Source organism: Gymnoscopelus braueri, assembly GCF_963280865.1.
Source record: "Gymnoscopelus braueri genome assembly, chromosome: 1".
In the NCBI taxonomy this organism is placed as follows: domain Eukaryota; kingdom Metazoa; phylum Chordata; class Actinopteri; order Myctophiformes; family Myctophidae; genus Gymnoscopelus; species Gymnoscopelus braueri.
The window spans coordinates 35792283-35809913 of record NC_137603.1 but is presented as its reverse complement, the minus strand read 5'-3'; the positions used below and the strand labels follow the sequence as shown (position 1 = coordinate 35809913).

The 17631-nt window shown below is 43.0% G+C and overlaps 1 protein-coding gene across 1 annotated transcript in view; it reads right to left on the bottom strand.

Annotated features, from left to right (window-relative positions):
* The window catches only part of LOC308088536 (neural-cadherin), a gene marked incomplete at both ends in the record, with an annotated part of 375895 nt that overhangs the window by 256922 nt on the left and 101342 nt on the right, over nt 1-17631 (bottom strand). Inside the window, 3 exons of the mRNA XM_080433011.1 lie at nt 2462-2666; nt 4033-4258; nt 5767-5964. Coding sequence (XP_080289137.1) covers nt 2462-2666; nt 4033-4258; nt 5767-5964 — 629 coding nt within the window. The remainder of the gene's footprint in view (nt 1-2461; nt 2667-4032; nt 4259-5766; nt 5965-17631) is intronic.

Sequence of the window (17631 nt, the reverse complement as noted above, 5' to 3'; positions counted from 1 at the left end):
ATTGTAAAGTGCTTTAGAGCAGCAGTTCTCAAACTATTACTATACTATAATTTTTTTAAATAAAGAAACCAGGGGGGGTGGGGGGGTCGCAACCAGCGTGACTCCTTTCATCCAACTCCAACAGCACACACACAAAATACAAGCCCTTGCAGAGGCGTATAATAACTGATTTACTGCTCATTAACTAGCTATCTACGTATAGCCTAGTTATTTTGCAGGAATTACGTTCGGGTGGCTCTTAAAAGAGCAGTTTTGGGTGTTTTTGTTACTCTGAGAGGGTAATTTGGTTCCATTTGTACCCCCTCGGAGATACACTAACACCGGTAAATTTGCACTGGAGCAGTCCCTGTGTAAAATTGTATCTGTTGTTGTATGTGCAAAACAAAAGAAAATAAGTCCCTGAACCTGAATTTTTTGTCAACAAACTGCGTTCAATGCGGTTGGCGACGTGAAATTGGTCCTGCTGCTCACAGACAACTCCACCAGCAGACTACAGCTGCCCGGCCGCGATGGAGAAAAACACACGGTCAGTCAGGTTTGACCAAACAAACCTCAAAGAAACCTCAAAGTCTCAAAGATAAATTCGAGAGCTGGATTGATTATGGCATTGGTTCTCAAAGTGGGATGACCCCAGGGGTGGGGGGTCCCCAGCAAAATCAGTTAATAATAAAGCATAAAAGTACAGGCTAAGTTTACTAACGTGTTCACAGAAAACACTTCCGTTTGCTTTTATTGATATTGTAGCGATTTAGTGCTCCGAGCTGGAATCAAACCCCATTCTCCAGCTCAGCAGAGCAGACCAGGCAGTAACGAGCTGCGCCAAGAAAACTATAGCTCACATGGAGGAGCGAGTCGCAGTCACGACCAAGTCTTTCATTTCATTGCATTGATAAGATAGGCCTACAAATCAGCAGGAATCACTGCTTTAACCACTTCAACCCCATATGGGTAACTGGAGTCCCTCAGGGCTCAATACTAGTATCTTTTCTGTCTTCTGTTATTGTGTGCAAAGCTTTCGCTGAAAATAACCGATCGACAAGCTCACAACGGTTGTGAGCTTGTCGATCTGCTATTTTCAGCGAAAGCTTTCCCCACAATATCGATGCTGGGGTTTAAGTGGTTCAATTCAATTTCTAATAAATATTTATACATAAGGACAAACAATGTATGATTTTAATTTAAGATTATCCACTTTGAAATTGCTCTATAAATAAAGTGTGGGGTTGCCAAAACATTTGCACCATAAAACGTGGTCGTGGCATAAAAAGGTTTGAGAACCCCTGCTTTTATAGAAAGGCACTATATAAATGCACCATTTACCATGTATTGCATCAAGCTGCATTGTTTATTAATTATTAGCAATTCATTTCTTATTAATTATCAGATTGGTGAAGCTTCTGGTTGGGACACCGAAACAATGGTAGCATAGAGAAGGCCCCCCAGATTATGTATGTTTTGAAAGCCCCACAAACCTTTTTTTAACACATTCCATGCCAGAGTTTAATCTCATAATGTACTCACCAGTGCCAGCGTTTTATTGTTGTTTTTTAGTTTTTTTCATGTCGCCACAGACCTCGCTAAATAAGTTAAAAGTGCGCGTTCATTTGGTTCTAAACACACAGCGGATCCGTGAGAAACGGCGAGCGAAAACAGTTTCCAAATCCGTGCCGCCATCTTGAAGCTACAGCCGAGCAACGGTAAACAGTGATCAGCGAGGAGAAAAACAACAACCAGAGAAAATCGAGTTTTAAACAGGATCCCAGACAGGAAGCGGATACGATCGAAAAAACCGGAACCCGAATAATTCCGTTTCCGACCGGAAACCGGAAACGGAAATGGATCAAAAAAATTCGGAAAGTGCACCTGGGGCACTTAACATGGGAATCGGCGGTTCGCGTAGATCTACGCGACTGGCACGCTGCGGCTTTAAATAGGTTCGCGTAGATCTACGCGACTGGCATGCAATGTGTTAAAGAGAGATTTTAAATGAAATAGTGAAAGGGGGCAGTGACGTCTAGTTGATTAAAAAGCAAGAAAACATGTTGCAATTACGTATACAACGGTGTAGGCTAGTATATGGAACTAGTAAAGCAACATAATTGGCTTGAATGCCATTATAACCTATAAAACATTTTAATGAGACTGATTAAACATCAAATTAAGATTAAAATAGATTAAGCTAGGCAGAGTGCAGTTAGCCAATCACAAGACGGGGAACGCGGGACATGGGGCGCGCAAGAGAGCAAAACTAAATGAAAATGTTTGGATTAAATATGTTTAATGAAAATCTCTCTGCAACACTTTATAGACGTTATATTTGTTCGAGACCAGAGAGTGGTGCCAAGCATGAACAGGAGAATGCATTGAGGTTCAAGGGACCCAGTTCACTCCGTCCCAAATGCAAAAAATGTAAACTGCGGTCCCGAAAGGGACCATCATGCACGCATGCACACACACATACCTCTGCTGCACTGCTCATGCTGTCCTGGCCCTCGTTGGCACGAACCAATAAGAGATACCGATGCTGGTCATTCTCGTAGTCAATGGAGCGTGTGAGGCTGATCTCCCCTGTCTCAGAGTTGATGGAGAAGAGGCTGCTGGGATTTATGAGGAGGCTGTAGCTTATTGGTTCCTTCTGGAAGGACACCGCGGGGGTTACCAGGAAGCTGTGAGGACAAAAGATGCACGGACACCAGGGATTAGAACAAGGAACACGGAACACTGCGAAGTAACCGGGAAACAGTGAATGAACAGCAGTTCACAGTGAGTCCCGGTGGTAGAAATCCAAACTCACAAACTCTATCTTCCTCTTAAAATGGAACCCTGTTATCTCCATGACCTGCTACTAACGTTCACGCAGCTCAACCATGAATACAAACATGAAGCATTCCACAGAGCTATGGAAGACGTTTAGAGACATAGGAGACAAAAAGAACGAGTGGGAAATCAGTAGAAAAATGTAAGTAATGTAGATGCAGGGAGAGACCTTTTTGGGGTGGAGGATTCGGAGACTGGGGTTTGTTTATCTGCCTGCAAATGGACACAACTGAACAGAATATTGATTCACTTGACCAGTTTTCTGAATCTCTCTGTCAAAGTAAAGAGGCTGGAAGAAAGATAATGAGAGAGTCAAATCCAAGGATATGGGTCAATATAGTTCCACATTAGCTTCAGCAGCCAGGGTTTGCTTGTTAGCTTGTTTATGTATGTGTGTGTGTGTGTGTGTGTGTGTGTGTGTGTGTGTGTGTGTGTGTGTGTGTGTGTGTGTGTGTGTGTGGGGGGGTTATGGGTGCATGTACTGTATGCACACGTGTCCATGTGTCATAAACACTTTAACAGATACTGTACCACACTTAAGTACATAACATGATATAAAGTGAATTGGAGACATATATATATATGCATATTAAGACCATCACACTCCACTGATTCAAGTCTTACAGAAGCCCAGCAACTGAGTGCACACGCTTGAATCTGCATGTGCGTGCACGCATGTGCAAATACTTGAAAATATTGCTTAAATGATTACTGTATAATGCATCAGTGAAGAGTCAAGGTCGAATGAATAATGTCTGGAAAGCTTGTGGAAATCTATTTAAAGGAAATCTGTGAAATGCTTTGCTGGCAAAGAGACTGTGTGAATATATTGCATTACAATGACTGAAATGTATTCATCTCTTAGAATGTTTAAGTAATTTAAGATAAGTTAACTCTCCTGCAAAAGGATCTCGTCTTGTCTGTGTGACAAAGAGAATGTGTTGCATGTGAGGGAGTGTTCGTCTGATTGAGTGCATAATGTATGACTGTATGCTGTATCGGCATGTATGTACTGTATATATTTCTATAGCCATAGGGGAAATAGCATACGTACATGGGACTGAGCATAATCTCCTCTGATGCAATTTGTGTGTGTGTGTGCAAATGTGTGTTTAAATATGTGTGTTGCTTGAGTGTGAATATGTGTGTGTGTGTGTGTGTGTGTGTGTGTGTGTGTGTGTGTGTGTGTGCGTGCGCGCGTGCACGTGCACTCACGGCTGTCCCTCAGGTGTGTTCTCTGGTAAGGCAATGGTGAAAGATGCGTTGGTGAACTGCGGAGCCCGAGCTCCCGCTACCACAGAAAGGACGGCGGGTGCGCTGCGGCTGCCCAGCCTGTCGGCCGCCACCACCGTTAGCAGGTACTCCCTGTCCTGCTGCAGGGGAAGCCCTGTCGTCCTCACCTGCCCGCTCTTCCTGTCCACCTCGAAACGGCCGTCCCCACCTGTGCAAAAGCAGAAAAAGAACAAAGAGACAGGGCTAAAGAGTCGTTCACCATAGGTATACAGTAAATAGTTTATGCTGTTAATGTTGTGCCAGACAGGGGGGTAGCTATTTTCTTTTGTTTTGTTTTTTCACAAACAAAAACATCGGATCAGTACAAATACCCGAAAGAGGAGAGCAATTTGGGGGAATTGGTGTCGACAGTTAATAAATTAGATTGTCAAAGTGGCTATTTCTGAACCACTGAAATGACAAGAATAGCAGGCTATTGAAATAAATAAATTGCCTTGCTGCATATGTTGAGAATTAGACTTTGATGGTATCTAGTATGTTTCCGTGTCAGGCAAATTGACTCGTATCGTTTCTGACTGCAATTCCCAGCCCTGTGTAGAGGACGACTTTCAAATAAATGCTAAGAATCGTGGAATGCAAAGCAGCCTCTGCTTGGGTTGTTTTTCTAAACAGAGTCAAGGGTGGTGTGAGATGAGATAAAGGGGTAAGTTAAGGGCTCTTTCTTCTTGCACCTCACAATACTGCACATGCATATTAATGCACAACCCCCAGGGAGAACAAACCCAAATGGCACAGTATAATATAAAACCACATAAACAAATACTTCTAACAGCCTATATTCCATGCAGGTATCACCCTCAAATTTGACTTTGCCTTGTCTATGTCCTGTCCTTCCAAACATTTCCCATCCCAGCCATGTATTGTACAAAAGAATCAACCGTGGCTGCTTGGTGCAGTGAATACAATTTAGCTGCAAAAAGCCCAGCAGATTGGAGTTGTAACATTAATTAAAAGTTATGGATATCTCCTAAAGTTTACTCTGTATGATAATGTAGGGTTTAAAATAGTTTTTATCATAATCTCATTCCTTGTCATGTCCTTGAGGGGATTTTCTTTACACCTGACTGTTTACAGATTCAAAACTAGGCAGCAGAAATCATTACATGATGCCCGCAATAGAGAAACCAATTATTTTGCACAGCGGAGAAAAGAATTACATGACAGTGAAAAATAAGTACATGCACACAAACTATTTGTTTGCACACATGGCATGAGGGACAACTGGAATTATTATTTTTTTGCACAATGAAGGCCACACACAATCTGTGTGAAAGTGAGATTTTACTGAGAGGCTAAGTCTGGACACTTAGCCATTAAGACCGGGAACGCATCTCTGTCATTTTAGATTTCTTTGGCTATACAAAAATAGCAGATATACAAGCTCATAGTGCGGCACAGAGTGATATGAGCTTGCAGATATTTTTGAAAAAACATGAAAATGTGTGCAAATTTTTTAATATATACGTATATTTTTAAAGCGAACATTTGTAATTCAAATCCAGGGTCCCTAGAACAAAATATTTGACAAATGTTCGCTCGGTGCCGCACTATGAGCTTGTAGATCGAATACAAGCTCATAGCCAAATACATCTAAAATGACAGAGATCCGTTTCCCGGATTGAATGGGTTAAACCAGTAGAAAAGAGAGCGACTTACCATCAGACAGGAAGTACTCCACCTCCCCGTTGTTTCCCTCATCCCCGTCTATAGCGTAGAGCTTGTAGACCAGGGAGCCTGGAGACGAGTCGGGTGAGACCACAGCCAGGTAGGGTGAAGGAATCATGCTCCATTCTGGTACGTTGTCATTCACATCCGTCACCGTTAGAGACACTCTCACCAAGTACCAGTCTGGACCTGTAGGAGGAGAGCAGGACACATTAGCTTAGAATAGGTCCCGGGTTCTGGTTTATTATGGGCCTGAAGTAACCTCGCGTCACCAGCCTTTCCACCACGGAGGAAAGCCTGGTATTCGTTCCAAACTGGCCTGTGTCATCCGGTTTAGAAAAAAGGAAAAAAAGAATCGTGTTTCCGGTGGTTGGTTCCGGTTGGCGTTGCATTGTTTTTGTTCCCCACATAATGCGAATCAATTAGTTTAGTCTCGCTAGTCACGCTACAAGTTAGAATAAAAGATGGACGTACCAAACTATTATTATACCAACAGAAACAAAACAATTATACCAAACTAAACACATTTTAAACTAGCGTAATCATTTTGGAGATGCACGGCGCCGGTGGTTCCGGCCGCCTGATGACGTAAGAGTTGTTTCCGCTCCGACCGGATCAGAAACCCGAAAATGGTATTGATCCCAGGCTAGGCCTGAAGTAGCGTATCGTTTGCTGCCGGATGGAAACCTCATATGTCCAAAACTGTTAGATCTACAAGCTCAATCTGCTATTTTTGTGTGACACTGTAGTATGATACAGGGCATTAATTAACAAAACAAAAAAAACAAGAAAAATAAAAAAAACAGTTCAAATATTGAAACAATAGGTTTCTGCCCAACAGCAACGATATGGTCTGCAACACTCTGGTAAAGTTCATGACCAGGGCCATGAGTCAGTCACTCCCTCAGCTGCATATTATCAATTAAAGTGCAGCCTCTATAGAACTGATAGAATGAGTTAATGCTACTGTAGGAGACCAATCCATGGGGAATGGTGGTCTGGCAGTCTTGCACACTGGCCATAAATTGAACAACAAACCTTGACTATCCATGAGTACCAATTCCATACTCTTGATTGTGATCACGACTGCCCAGGTCAAATAAGCAGATTATTTTTATGGCTAAATTTGTTTTATTTTTATTTCAAATTCTCATGCAGATTATATCATCTAATAATTGACATTTGTATACAGTACTAGAGTGGTACCAAGTGGGCGCCCACGCAGCGCCCACTTGGCAGCACAGATCACTGACGTAGCGTCATGAGGGCCAGTGGGGCCATGGCCCTGTTAGTGAAGCCCCTGCGTGCCACGTATAGCTGGCCAAACTCCTGAGCAAAAAAACAACAACTCCTGGGCCAAAAAATAAATAAAAATACCCAGGGGGTCCGCGGACACGGCGAAGGAAAACTGTAAAGCCACAGCAACGCATGCAAGATGTTGCATATGAACTCTGCAGCCGCACTGAGGCGCTCCAACACAAACACTCTGACATTAAGCTTCACACAACAAACATCAGCACCACACACAACATTCACCACACTAACGTTCATTGTTGACAAAGTGATTGCACAGCCGCTTCAGGCATGACAACCACGTTAGCGTTAGCTACATGCTAACGTTGAAAGTGCGTTAGCGTTAGCCGCATACTAAAAGGCTCATCTTACTGCCATAGTTATTTCAGATTTTTAGCTGTTGGCTGCCAGAGATTTTTCATTGAAAAACAAAAAGTACTCAGGAGCCGAGATACAGAATTTTTAAGTTTTAAGTTAACAAGGAAGTGGATAGGAGTCTAGATCTTCGAAAAATCATATCTCCTTGGTCTTTGGGTCAATTTTCTTTTTTTTGTAAGTAAAAAAAAAGATTTTTTTTATTTTTTTTCTAAAAACGCATATATGCGTTATTGGCAGGCAAGTGATGGATTCTAAAGAACGCATATATGCGTTATTGGCAGGGAGAAAGTGACGTGACTTCCGCCTCGTATTGAAGTTAATGGGGGGGGGATATGGTTCTCCTATGCACGGAGTTGCTCCACTCTGAGATTCAGCCACCACTGTAGTGCACTTTGGCGCACTCTGGCGGCTGCACACAGGCAGTGCAGGCAGTGCACACAGCGGCTGCACACAGAGACACACACAGAGAGACACACAACCCGAGCAGGGTTTCATAGTAAGCTCCACTTGGGCGGAGGCGCGCTTTGCGCGCCTCCTTCCGCGTTCGCAACAACGATCGCTATCACAGTAGTGGACATAAACATGCATTACATTAGTAGGAGGCTGCAGTGACCTCAAAGTGTTGACAATATGTATGACAGGGCGATTTATTAGAGACATGACAGTGATTGTGCTATCCAGCTGGGCTCGGTGCGTCTGACTGTAATGGCGGCAGCGAGCTATGTGAGGCAGTACTTGATGCTGCTGTCTGGAGACTGGCCTAAGCATGACACGACCAATGAGAGTTAGCGCTTAGGTTGTTGCTAAGATACAGTGTATGGCACAAAGCGTCTCTGCCCCATAGCTTGTAGATCTCGCACACATGATTGGCGTAGCCTGCGTTGCCAGGTCTGCCTTTTGTATAAGCGATTTTGGGCGTATTTGGGCGCGCTTTTGGGGCTCGTTTGCATAGACCATGGCAGCGCTTGTTTCTCGCCCGTTTCACGGATGTGGCAAGGAAGGTGTTGGGTTACGCTGCGCTGTGGGGTAGTTGGGGTTGCTCGTGCGCGCGCATCCAGGCAGGCGCATGGGCAGTTCTGCCGATGTAACTTTGACCTAACTGTAACCTACCGAGGCACACCAGGTCGCGCATGCGCCTTATTCCCAATTGTATAATAAGATGTCTGGATATCATGGAGCAAGTGCGCTTCTTCTGATTGTTTCCTTGGCAATCCACACCAAATATATCTCACACACACACACACACACACACACACACACACACACACACACACACACACACACACACACACAGGATGGAAATATCAGCGCTCCAAAGACTATTGGCTCAGAAGCAAACCATTTTCTATTTCATTTTTATGACTGCTACATCAGACTAACGCGCTTCGGCAGGCGCCTTAATCAGAGCACAGTAAAAATCTGATGATACACGCCTCTTTTTATATTGCAAACAATCATCCCCATCTGGGGGAGGCACTTATAGGTTCAGAATGCATTTACCAATGCAACGTGATATCCGTATGAATAGTGACACAGACACTTCAAAAGTAAAATACAACATCCTCCACAGAAAAAAAAGTGACAGGAAACCCATATAAACTCCAGTATCATCAAGGAACCATATTACACATATCCACTACAACTACTCAGTAGATTGTCTATTGTACGTAAGTGCCTATAAAGCACTGGATTAACAAGTTATGAAGAAATAAATAACAAAGTATAACCAAGTAAACAGTTTGAGGCACGTTACTCCCATTTATAAGAATGGTATTTAACCCATTCAATCCGGGAACGCATCTACAAATGTCTTCTAAATCCTAACAGTTTTCTGAAAACCGTATGTTGCTATAATATCAGTGCTTCTCAAACTTTTTCATGTCAAGGACCACCCAAAAGGATATGTATTTGGTCGACGACCTCAAATTATTTTGTTACAGGGACCCCCCCAGAAGCAAAGATTTGAGTTACAAATGTTCGCTTTAAAAAAATATATATAGTCAAAAAAAATAATCATGATAAAAATAAAAAAAAGCTGATCTACAAGGTCGTAGCACGGCACTCGGTGCCGCGCTACAAGCTTGTAGATCTGCTATTTTTGAATAGCCAAAGTATAAAATAATAGCTATAGCTAAAATCTAAAATGACACAGGTGCGTTACCGGATTGAACGGGTTAAGTTATTGTTGTGTACTCCTGGTTGAATAGCATAGCTCATTCAGACACAGCTCAGAGATCCCCAAAGCCTTTTGTTTGTGAACTATTGAACTGGGTGTAATACCAGAACTGTTTTATTCATGAAAACCAATTCTGTATTCAGACTCTTGGCACAGCTTTGGGCACCTCTGTTGCTCCAAGATATACCAATATTGTTGTTGGAGACTATGGGAGAGAATAATTGAGTGTTCAGCGAATAAAAACCTTAACATTAACAACTTAAAGCCCCATATGGTTGAGATGAGTCCCCCAGGGCACTATGCTAGTGTATTTTCAGTTTTCTGTTATTGTAGGGAAAGCTTCAAGAGAAAATAGCCAATCGATAAACTCACGCAACGCGTTGTAATAGGGTGACCACCCGTCCCGAAATTCGCGGGACAGTCCCGAAATTGGACCCTCTGTCCCGCGTCCCGCACAAGCAGGGCAATGTCCCGAAAATCAAAGTTATGAAAAAAAAAAAAAAAAAAAGATTTTATTTTATAAAAAAAAAAAAAAGTTCATTACATTTTTAAGTTAACTTGCAATACCCTCTTATATCTAATCCTAACCCTAAAACCAAAGTAAAGAAACCAAAAACTGGAAAAAAAAGGAACCCAATCCGCCCAGAACCGCGAAAAAAACGAACCCAATCCGCCCAGAACCGCGCGCGGGAGTGGTCCGCATGCACGCGCGCTGCGCGCGCGTGCATGCGTCCCGCGATGTCCCGCGAAACGGGTTAATCTGTCCCTCAATGGACCTGTCTGGAGGTGGTCACCCTACGTTGTAAGCTTGTCGATCTGCTATTTTCAGCGAAAGCTTTCCCCACGATACAGATGCTGGGGTTTAAGTGGTTAAACTATGCAGTATATTGATGTTATTGATGTTTTTGTTTTTATGAATTAGACCTCTCTAGGAGTTTATTTCCTTTCTCAATAATGCCACAACCTTTTTTCAAATTTACAGTGGATAGCAGTCCTGTACACCTGTTAATTACCTCGACAACAAAACCCAAACCCACACAAGCACACTCTATTGAAAAACAGTGGAAAGCAATGCCATAATTACACTTTAATTATAAACACCCCAGTCACCTAAAAACATAATATCCCAATGGAACAGTTTCCATTGTAGGGTCTGAGTAGGCTCCATTCAGTTTTCAATATTCACACTCAACCACTGATTTAATTGGCTCTCACACTTGATTGCACCACATCCCTCACCTGCCAATCAATTAGCTACAGTGTGTCCCCACTAGAGATACCAGGAACACAAACAAGTGACTAGTCTTAATCATTTGTGTGTGTTAACCCATTCAATCCGGGAACGCATCTGTGTCATTTTAGATTTCTTTGGCTATTCAAAAATAGCAGATATACATAGCGGGGCAACATTTGTGAAAATATTTGATTTTTTATTTTAAGCGGACATTTGTAACTCAAATCTTTGCTTCAGGGGTCACTGGAACTACATTTTACAAATGTTCGCTTAAAAAATATATATATTCCAAGATTTGCAAAAATGTTCACGATTTTTCAAAAATAGCAGATCTATTTAGCTATTCTGCTATTTTTGAATAGCCAAAGAAATCTTAAAATGACACAAACGATGCTTTCAACAAGGTTGAAATGTTAGCTTTAGCTGAGAAGTGTCTGCAGCACGTCACATATCTGCACTTTTTCAGTTGAAAATGCGCAATTTTAGTGGTATGACATGGCCGTGTGACCGCAACAACGTATAAATGAGCCTTAACACTACTGGGTTACAGTAAAAGATGAATGATGTGTGACACTGTGGTTCATGCAGCGATACAACAGATTGTGATTTGTTAGATTCGAGATGGCAATAGCCACCCGCTGCGCTTGCACAGGCCCTTTATTATCTGTGTAATACTGACAAGATCAAAGAAGTCTTCCTGGTCTCTGGATGCGGTCTAAAGATGCATTAGCCAGGCCACTTTTCTCCTAACTACACCTGAACACTCTCTGTCCCCACAGTCCACAGCCTTTTGCTTTTCTTCCATCTGTCTGATCCTCTGTCTGCTTCCTTTATTGGCTCCCTCCTTCAAACAGCAACAGTTGCTGTGTGTGTGTGTGTGTGTGTGTGTGTGTGTGTGTGTGTGTGTGTGTGTGTGTGTGTGTGTACATGCGTGGTGAGCGGGTGTGTACAGTATGTGTGTGTGAGATAGGGAACTGATCACCTGGGCAATGTAAGAGGCAGCCATGCTCTCCATTCCTCTGAGACAGCTAGCCCATTTACACGGACGCACGCACCCACACAGTCTCTCTGTCTCTCTCTCTCGTACATTCACAATCACCCAGACATACAGTATCCACACATGGATATGTACCACGCAAGCACGCACGCACGCACGCACGCACACGCACACACACTCTCATATCTCTCTCTCACAACCGGCCACCAGGCCGATCAATCGACCGACGGACTGACCTTAACTCTAACCCTAACCCTTTTCACAGTGGATCATGGGGGTCATTTTGGTGCTGGAAGAAGAGTTTGAAGCCATTTTTCACTCTGGCCACCTGTTGCTATAAAAGAATGGCACTGATTTGGATGTTTCATGATGGCATGGTTAAACTGTGTAATTGCTCAGTATTTGCACAAGTAAAAAGGCCAGATGATGAATTCTAAACATCACACTTTTCTAATAGAAAGTGTTGTTTTTGTAAATGGCTGTGTGAAAGTAGTGTAAATATCTAATGGCATTGCTGGTATAATTTCTGACGGATGTGAACATTCTGCAATCTTGAAAGTGATGATGAAAAGCTACCAGAGCAAAATAATTAGATGGAGACAGAGGGATGAATGGGAGGATGATAGATGATAGTCATAGTCAAAAAGTATAGCACCACTTATATCATTGTTACATCTTTCTACCAGAATTAAGGAGGACACCCATGGAGTTCGGAGTCAGCGTTGGGGAGGGTCTCACAGCAGACGTGTGCTCCAAATAACTCCACACTTTTTACACCGCACAAATATTTCTCAGTATTCTGGCTATAACATGAGCTGCTTTCCGCACCGTTACTGTACTTTTGTATAAAACTCTATTATTGCTCAAGCGTTTTGGCCACTAGGTGGCCCTAGCGCCGGAAGTGGTCCATTTTGGAGAACAGATCTACAAGCTAACAACGCATCGCGACTCGACGCATTGTTAGCTTGAAGATCTGTTGTTTTTCCTCACGTTTCCAACGGCCCCTCCGCTTCGATCTTACTCGCAGAAATACAGAAGTACTCGCAGTCACTGGACACAGACAGACACAATGTTGTTCCCTAACAGCAACACAACGACAACACGGCCGGACGCGGAAGGACTTTCAAATAAATGGCTAAATGGCTAATGTGCAAACATATGCTGGACATGGACACATAACGTCACGGACACAACTTCAGCTTCTACCACGGTCTGTCCATTGGACCACGCAAAAAATCTTTGCAGCACGCAGTGTCTTTCTCGCTGTGCGCGTGAAATAACACAGACCAGCCCCCCCAGCTTCGTTCCTATAATGTATGATTTGTGTGTGTGTGTGTGTGTGTGTGTGTGTGTGTGTGTGTGTGTGTGTGTGTGTGTGTGTGTGTGTGTGTGTGTGTGTGTGTGTGTGTGTGTGTATATATTATGACTATGCTGTGGCCAGGTTTGGCGAGAACGTGCGTGCAAACGCTTATTTGGTGCGTTCGAAGTGACACACACACACACACACACACACACACACACACACACACATATATATATAGTATATATATATATATAAATACTCTGCCCGCCCCGCGATAATTGCATCTGAAATCTTGCCCTGTCTGCCCGTTCCGCGGTTCAACCCTGCGGAGAGCCTGCGCATCACTACTGGCTGGGGTAACTGGAACAGTGGGCCCCTGACAACACTGCCCACCATTTATTTTACATGTATTTCTTGTTGTATGTACATGTACATTTCCTTTACAGGCTAAATACATATAATACTTTTTTAAACAATAAAAACAGGCAAGAATATCAGTCAATGAAAGTTATTGCACAGTCACTTTTTACTGTTATTTAACAGTTTGATGGCCTGTGGGAAAAAAAACTGTTCCTCAGCCTGCTAGTGTGTGCTAAGGGGGTCTTGTATTCCTTCACCCTTTTGGACTCTAGAGGGGAGAAAGGTCTTTTGTGGGGGTGGGTGGGGTCTTTAATGATCCTCAGGGATTTATTGAGACAGCGCTGGGTGTAGACGTCCTCCAGACTAGGCAGCTCACACCCCGGTGATGTTCTCTGCAGTGCGAACGACCCTCCTCAGCGCCTTACGGCCTCTGTCCGTACAGCTGCCATACCAGGATGTGAAGAAGTCCCTGATGGTGTTGGGTCTCAGGCCGAATTTCTTCAGGCGCCTGGGTCCATACAGGCGCTGTTGGGCCTTTTTGACGACTGCAGTGACATGGCAGTCCCAAGTCAGGTCCTTCTCAATATTCACCCCCCCCGTATTTGAAGTAGCTTTAACTGTAGCTACGAACAGCCGCCTCTTGAGGTCTTCTCCCATGTCTGATTTCCACTCTCCCCTCATGGAAGGCATTCCAGGCAGACCTTCAGGTCCTGTTCCGTTTAAGCAGTTCAGGCCCCGAGATATTTGAATTCCTCGACTATTAAATAAATAAATAGGCAACAATTGCATAAATCAATGGAATTAGAGAGTGGAGGCAGCAAAGGAACAGGAGGAGGAAATACAAAAACATTGGAGGAATTGCCATGTATACAGTATAATGAACGTGCATTTGACCTGTGAGTTTATTGGTTCTTCTTCTACTTCTTCTTCTCTCCATTTTGCCCTCCTTTAATCCTCCCACCCTCTCTCCTTCCCTGTGGTCGTAGCATATTCAGAATTAATTGGCAAAAGGACAATGGAGCTTTAGGGAACAGGGGACAGCATTTCCCAGATAATAAATCACCGGGCTAATATACACAGCAGCATGCCAAAATGAATTTCACACACACACACACACACACACACACACACACACACACACACACACACACACACACACACACACACACACACACACACACACACACACAGTATATAGTATACACATACACAAACTACATACAAATTAATATGCAAGCACTCAAATAAAACACTGCTGCACATGCAATTGTGTCACACTCTCTCTCTCTCACACACACACACACACACACACACACACACACACACACACACACACACACACACACACACACACACACACACACACACACACACACACACACACACACACACACACACACACACACACACAAGCAATTACAAACCCTCTTTTCCTTTCTAATAACGATCATCAGTAGATTAGTGGCTAATGAAGGGCCATGGAGACACACAGCCCTTGTGTTATCACCATTCCTCACACTAATGCAGCCCACTGGATCCAATGATAAGTTACGATCTATACAAACAGCAGAAGCCACAATTACCACCATGCAACAGAGCAGCGGTTCTCAAAGTGGGGTCCGGGGACCCCTATGGGTCCTTCAGGGGGTTCCAGGAGGTCCCCAGCTAAATTAGTTCATATACTGTAGCATCTAAATCAGTTTATCCACTTTAACCCTATACATCGGCTATTTGAAAATAGCCGATCAACAAGCAACGCTTGCGATGCAGCAATGCGTTGTGAACTTGTAGATCTGCCATTTTCCCAAAATGTACAACATTTTGAATCTTTTTGAAACACAAATCTGGTATAGGGGACCCTGACACCAAATATTTAAAGATGGGGGTCCGTGACCAAATACATATTGGGGGTCCTTGACATGAAAACGTTTGAGGACCCCTGCAACACAGGGCTTTCCCAACGATACTGACCTTTTTCATGCCCAGAGTAGTACAGAAAAATCCTCAGTTATGGGTCCATTTGGGTCAATCTTTACACTCTCAGAGTTAAATGAACACAGAGAATTGTACTGCACGTGCTTGTATTTTACGCAAGGCACGTCCCTTCTACCCAAGTCCTTCTGACAAGTTGTACTTGCAGAAAGGTTACAAAGTAAATTACAGTTTGTATCAAATATTAACCAAAAGCCATATTCAGCATATTCAGTTGTATTCATGACACTTGCATATAAATTGTCTGCTATCACTTTTTACTGAAGCCAGTAATGAATCAGCGTAACTTATAGATTTACAGTTTGCAACCTTGTGCATTATTTCTGTTCATAATGCATGTCTGGAGTAATGATTTGTGCCTGTAGATTCAGCACCATTTCAGTCTGAATGGGAAAACACAATATATACACCTAAATGTATAAGTGGCAAAAGGTTAGAGAAGTGAATCTGTGAGGATACCCCTGGGAATAACTGCAACTGATGGCTACAATGCTGCTGTAAACAAGCCAGAGTTCAAAAAGTTTCAGGAGTGAAAAGTATTATAATAAAACTAAACTAAAAACAAAACAAAAAAAAATGCCTACATAGCAATTATTTTGCATAATAAGGTCACACTTCCCCATTGGCAATGAATAACATGTCCAACAATGACCAATGAGGCAAAGGGCTTGGGCAAAGCAACACTATTAGAACCCCCACGGGGGTCAGGGGTCAGGGCCACTGGCAGAGCAACACCATCCCCAGGGCCCACAGCCAACCAAATGACTAATGGACCAAACAATCAACATTGCCATACATCAGACCGGCAACACGTCACCGCCGGAGGAGGAACAGATGTCCGGAGGAACAGATGTCAACAAGACGCGCACGGAATGCGGAAGAAATCTGACGTGACGGCAGGAGGTCGGATAACCCTAACCCTAACCCTATACCACGACAAATACTCAACAATATTATCAACTTCAGTATGGAAATGCTCTGAATATTTTCTGGTTTTTGGAAATACGTATAGTCGTACTGTCAAAAGAAATAAGCTAATTTAGGTCAATAGCATAGGCTTACAATCAGAGCATGCCCCTGAAAAGGGGCGTGGCTATGGCGGTGACACATCTATCCCTACAGCACTGCCACCCAGGATTGGAATAGTCTAACTCCATCCCTCAAAACATGCAGTTCGCTGGGCTAATTTAAAAGAGCCTTAAAAAAGCACCTTTCAGGTGGCCAAAGGAGGAGGTAGTACCATTTTCCCATTAGACAGCAGACCCCCCCCCCCCTGTTCTTGTCATTTTGTCATCATTTCCCCCCTCTTTTTTACTTTTTTTTTTGTTGTTGTACATAGTGATATCTTTTTTGCTGTTTTTTTTGTAATGATATTGGAACTGTGCTGCCACTATATATGTATATGAATTGAATACCAAGGCCCTCATTGGAAACAAGTCCGCAAGGACTTTTATGAACGGACCTGTTAGACAAAGTATTTTAAATGTAACTGTGCTGTTTTAATTTTTTTGCCTAATAAAATATTCAATCAATCAATCAATCCCTATTCCCTATTCACCTGTTTCCTAGGCTTTCCACTTCCTGTGTGTTTTCCACTTCCTGTCGATTTGATCCAATGAAATCCAATGAAACTGGTCAGATGACTAATGATATCCAATGAAATCCGACAGGAAGTGGAAAACACACAGCCTAGGAAACAGGTGAATAGACCTTAAGCTGTGTTCACATTGGACAGGGAAAGGGGGTACTGATTCTGAAACCAAAAAAGTTTGAGAACCACTGCCACAAAAAAAAAAACTTGGTAACATTTTGGATAGTAAAATAATACACAAAGTGTGTGCTGGGAAGTCCCTGCCCTGTTCAATGCACATCCCATGACGCTAAAATATCTTGTGCAGAAATGTGACATTTTGACCTGAGGGTGGTGGTGCTAAAATAAAGGCCATGTGATCACCAAATTCAGTAGGATTCATCCTCTGAGAGTATGAATGTGCTCAGGACGTTTCATGGCAGTCCGGTCATTATATAGGGAATTATTGTGTGCAAATGGAAGTTTTGGCATAAGTATGGTGCAAGAGGAAAGGCCATTTATTAGGTCTGGGGATCAAGAAGGTGCAACCACT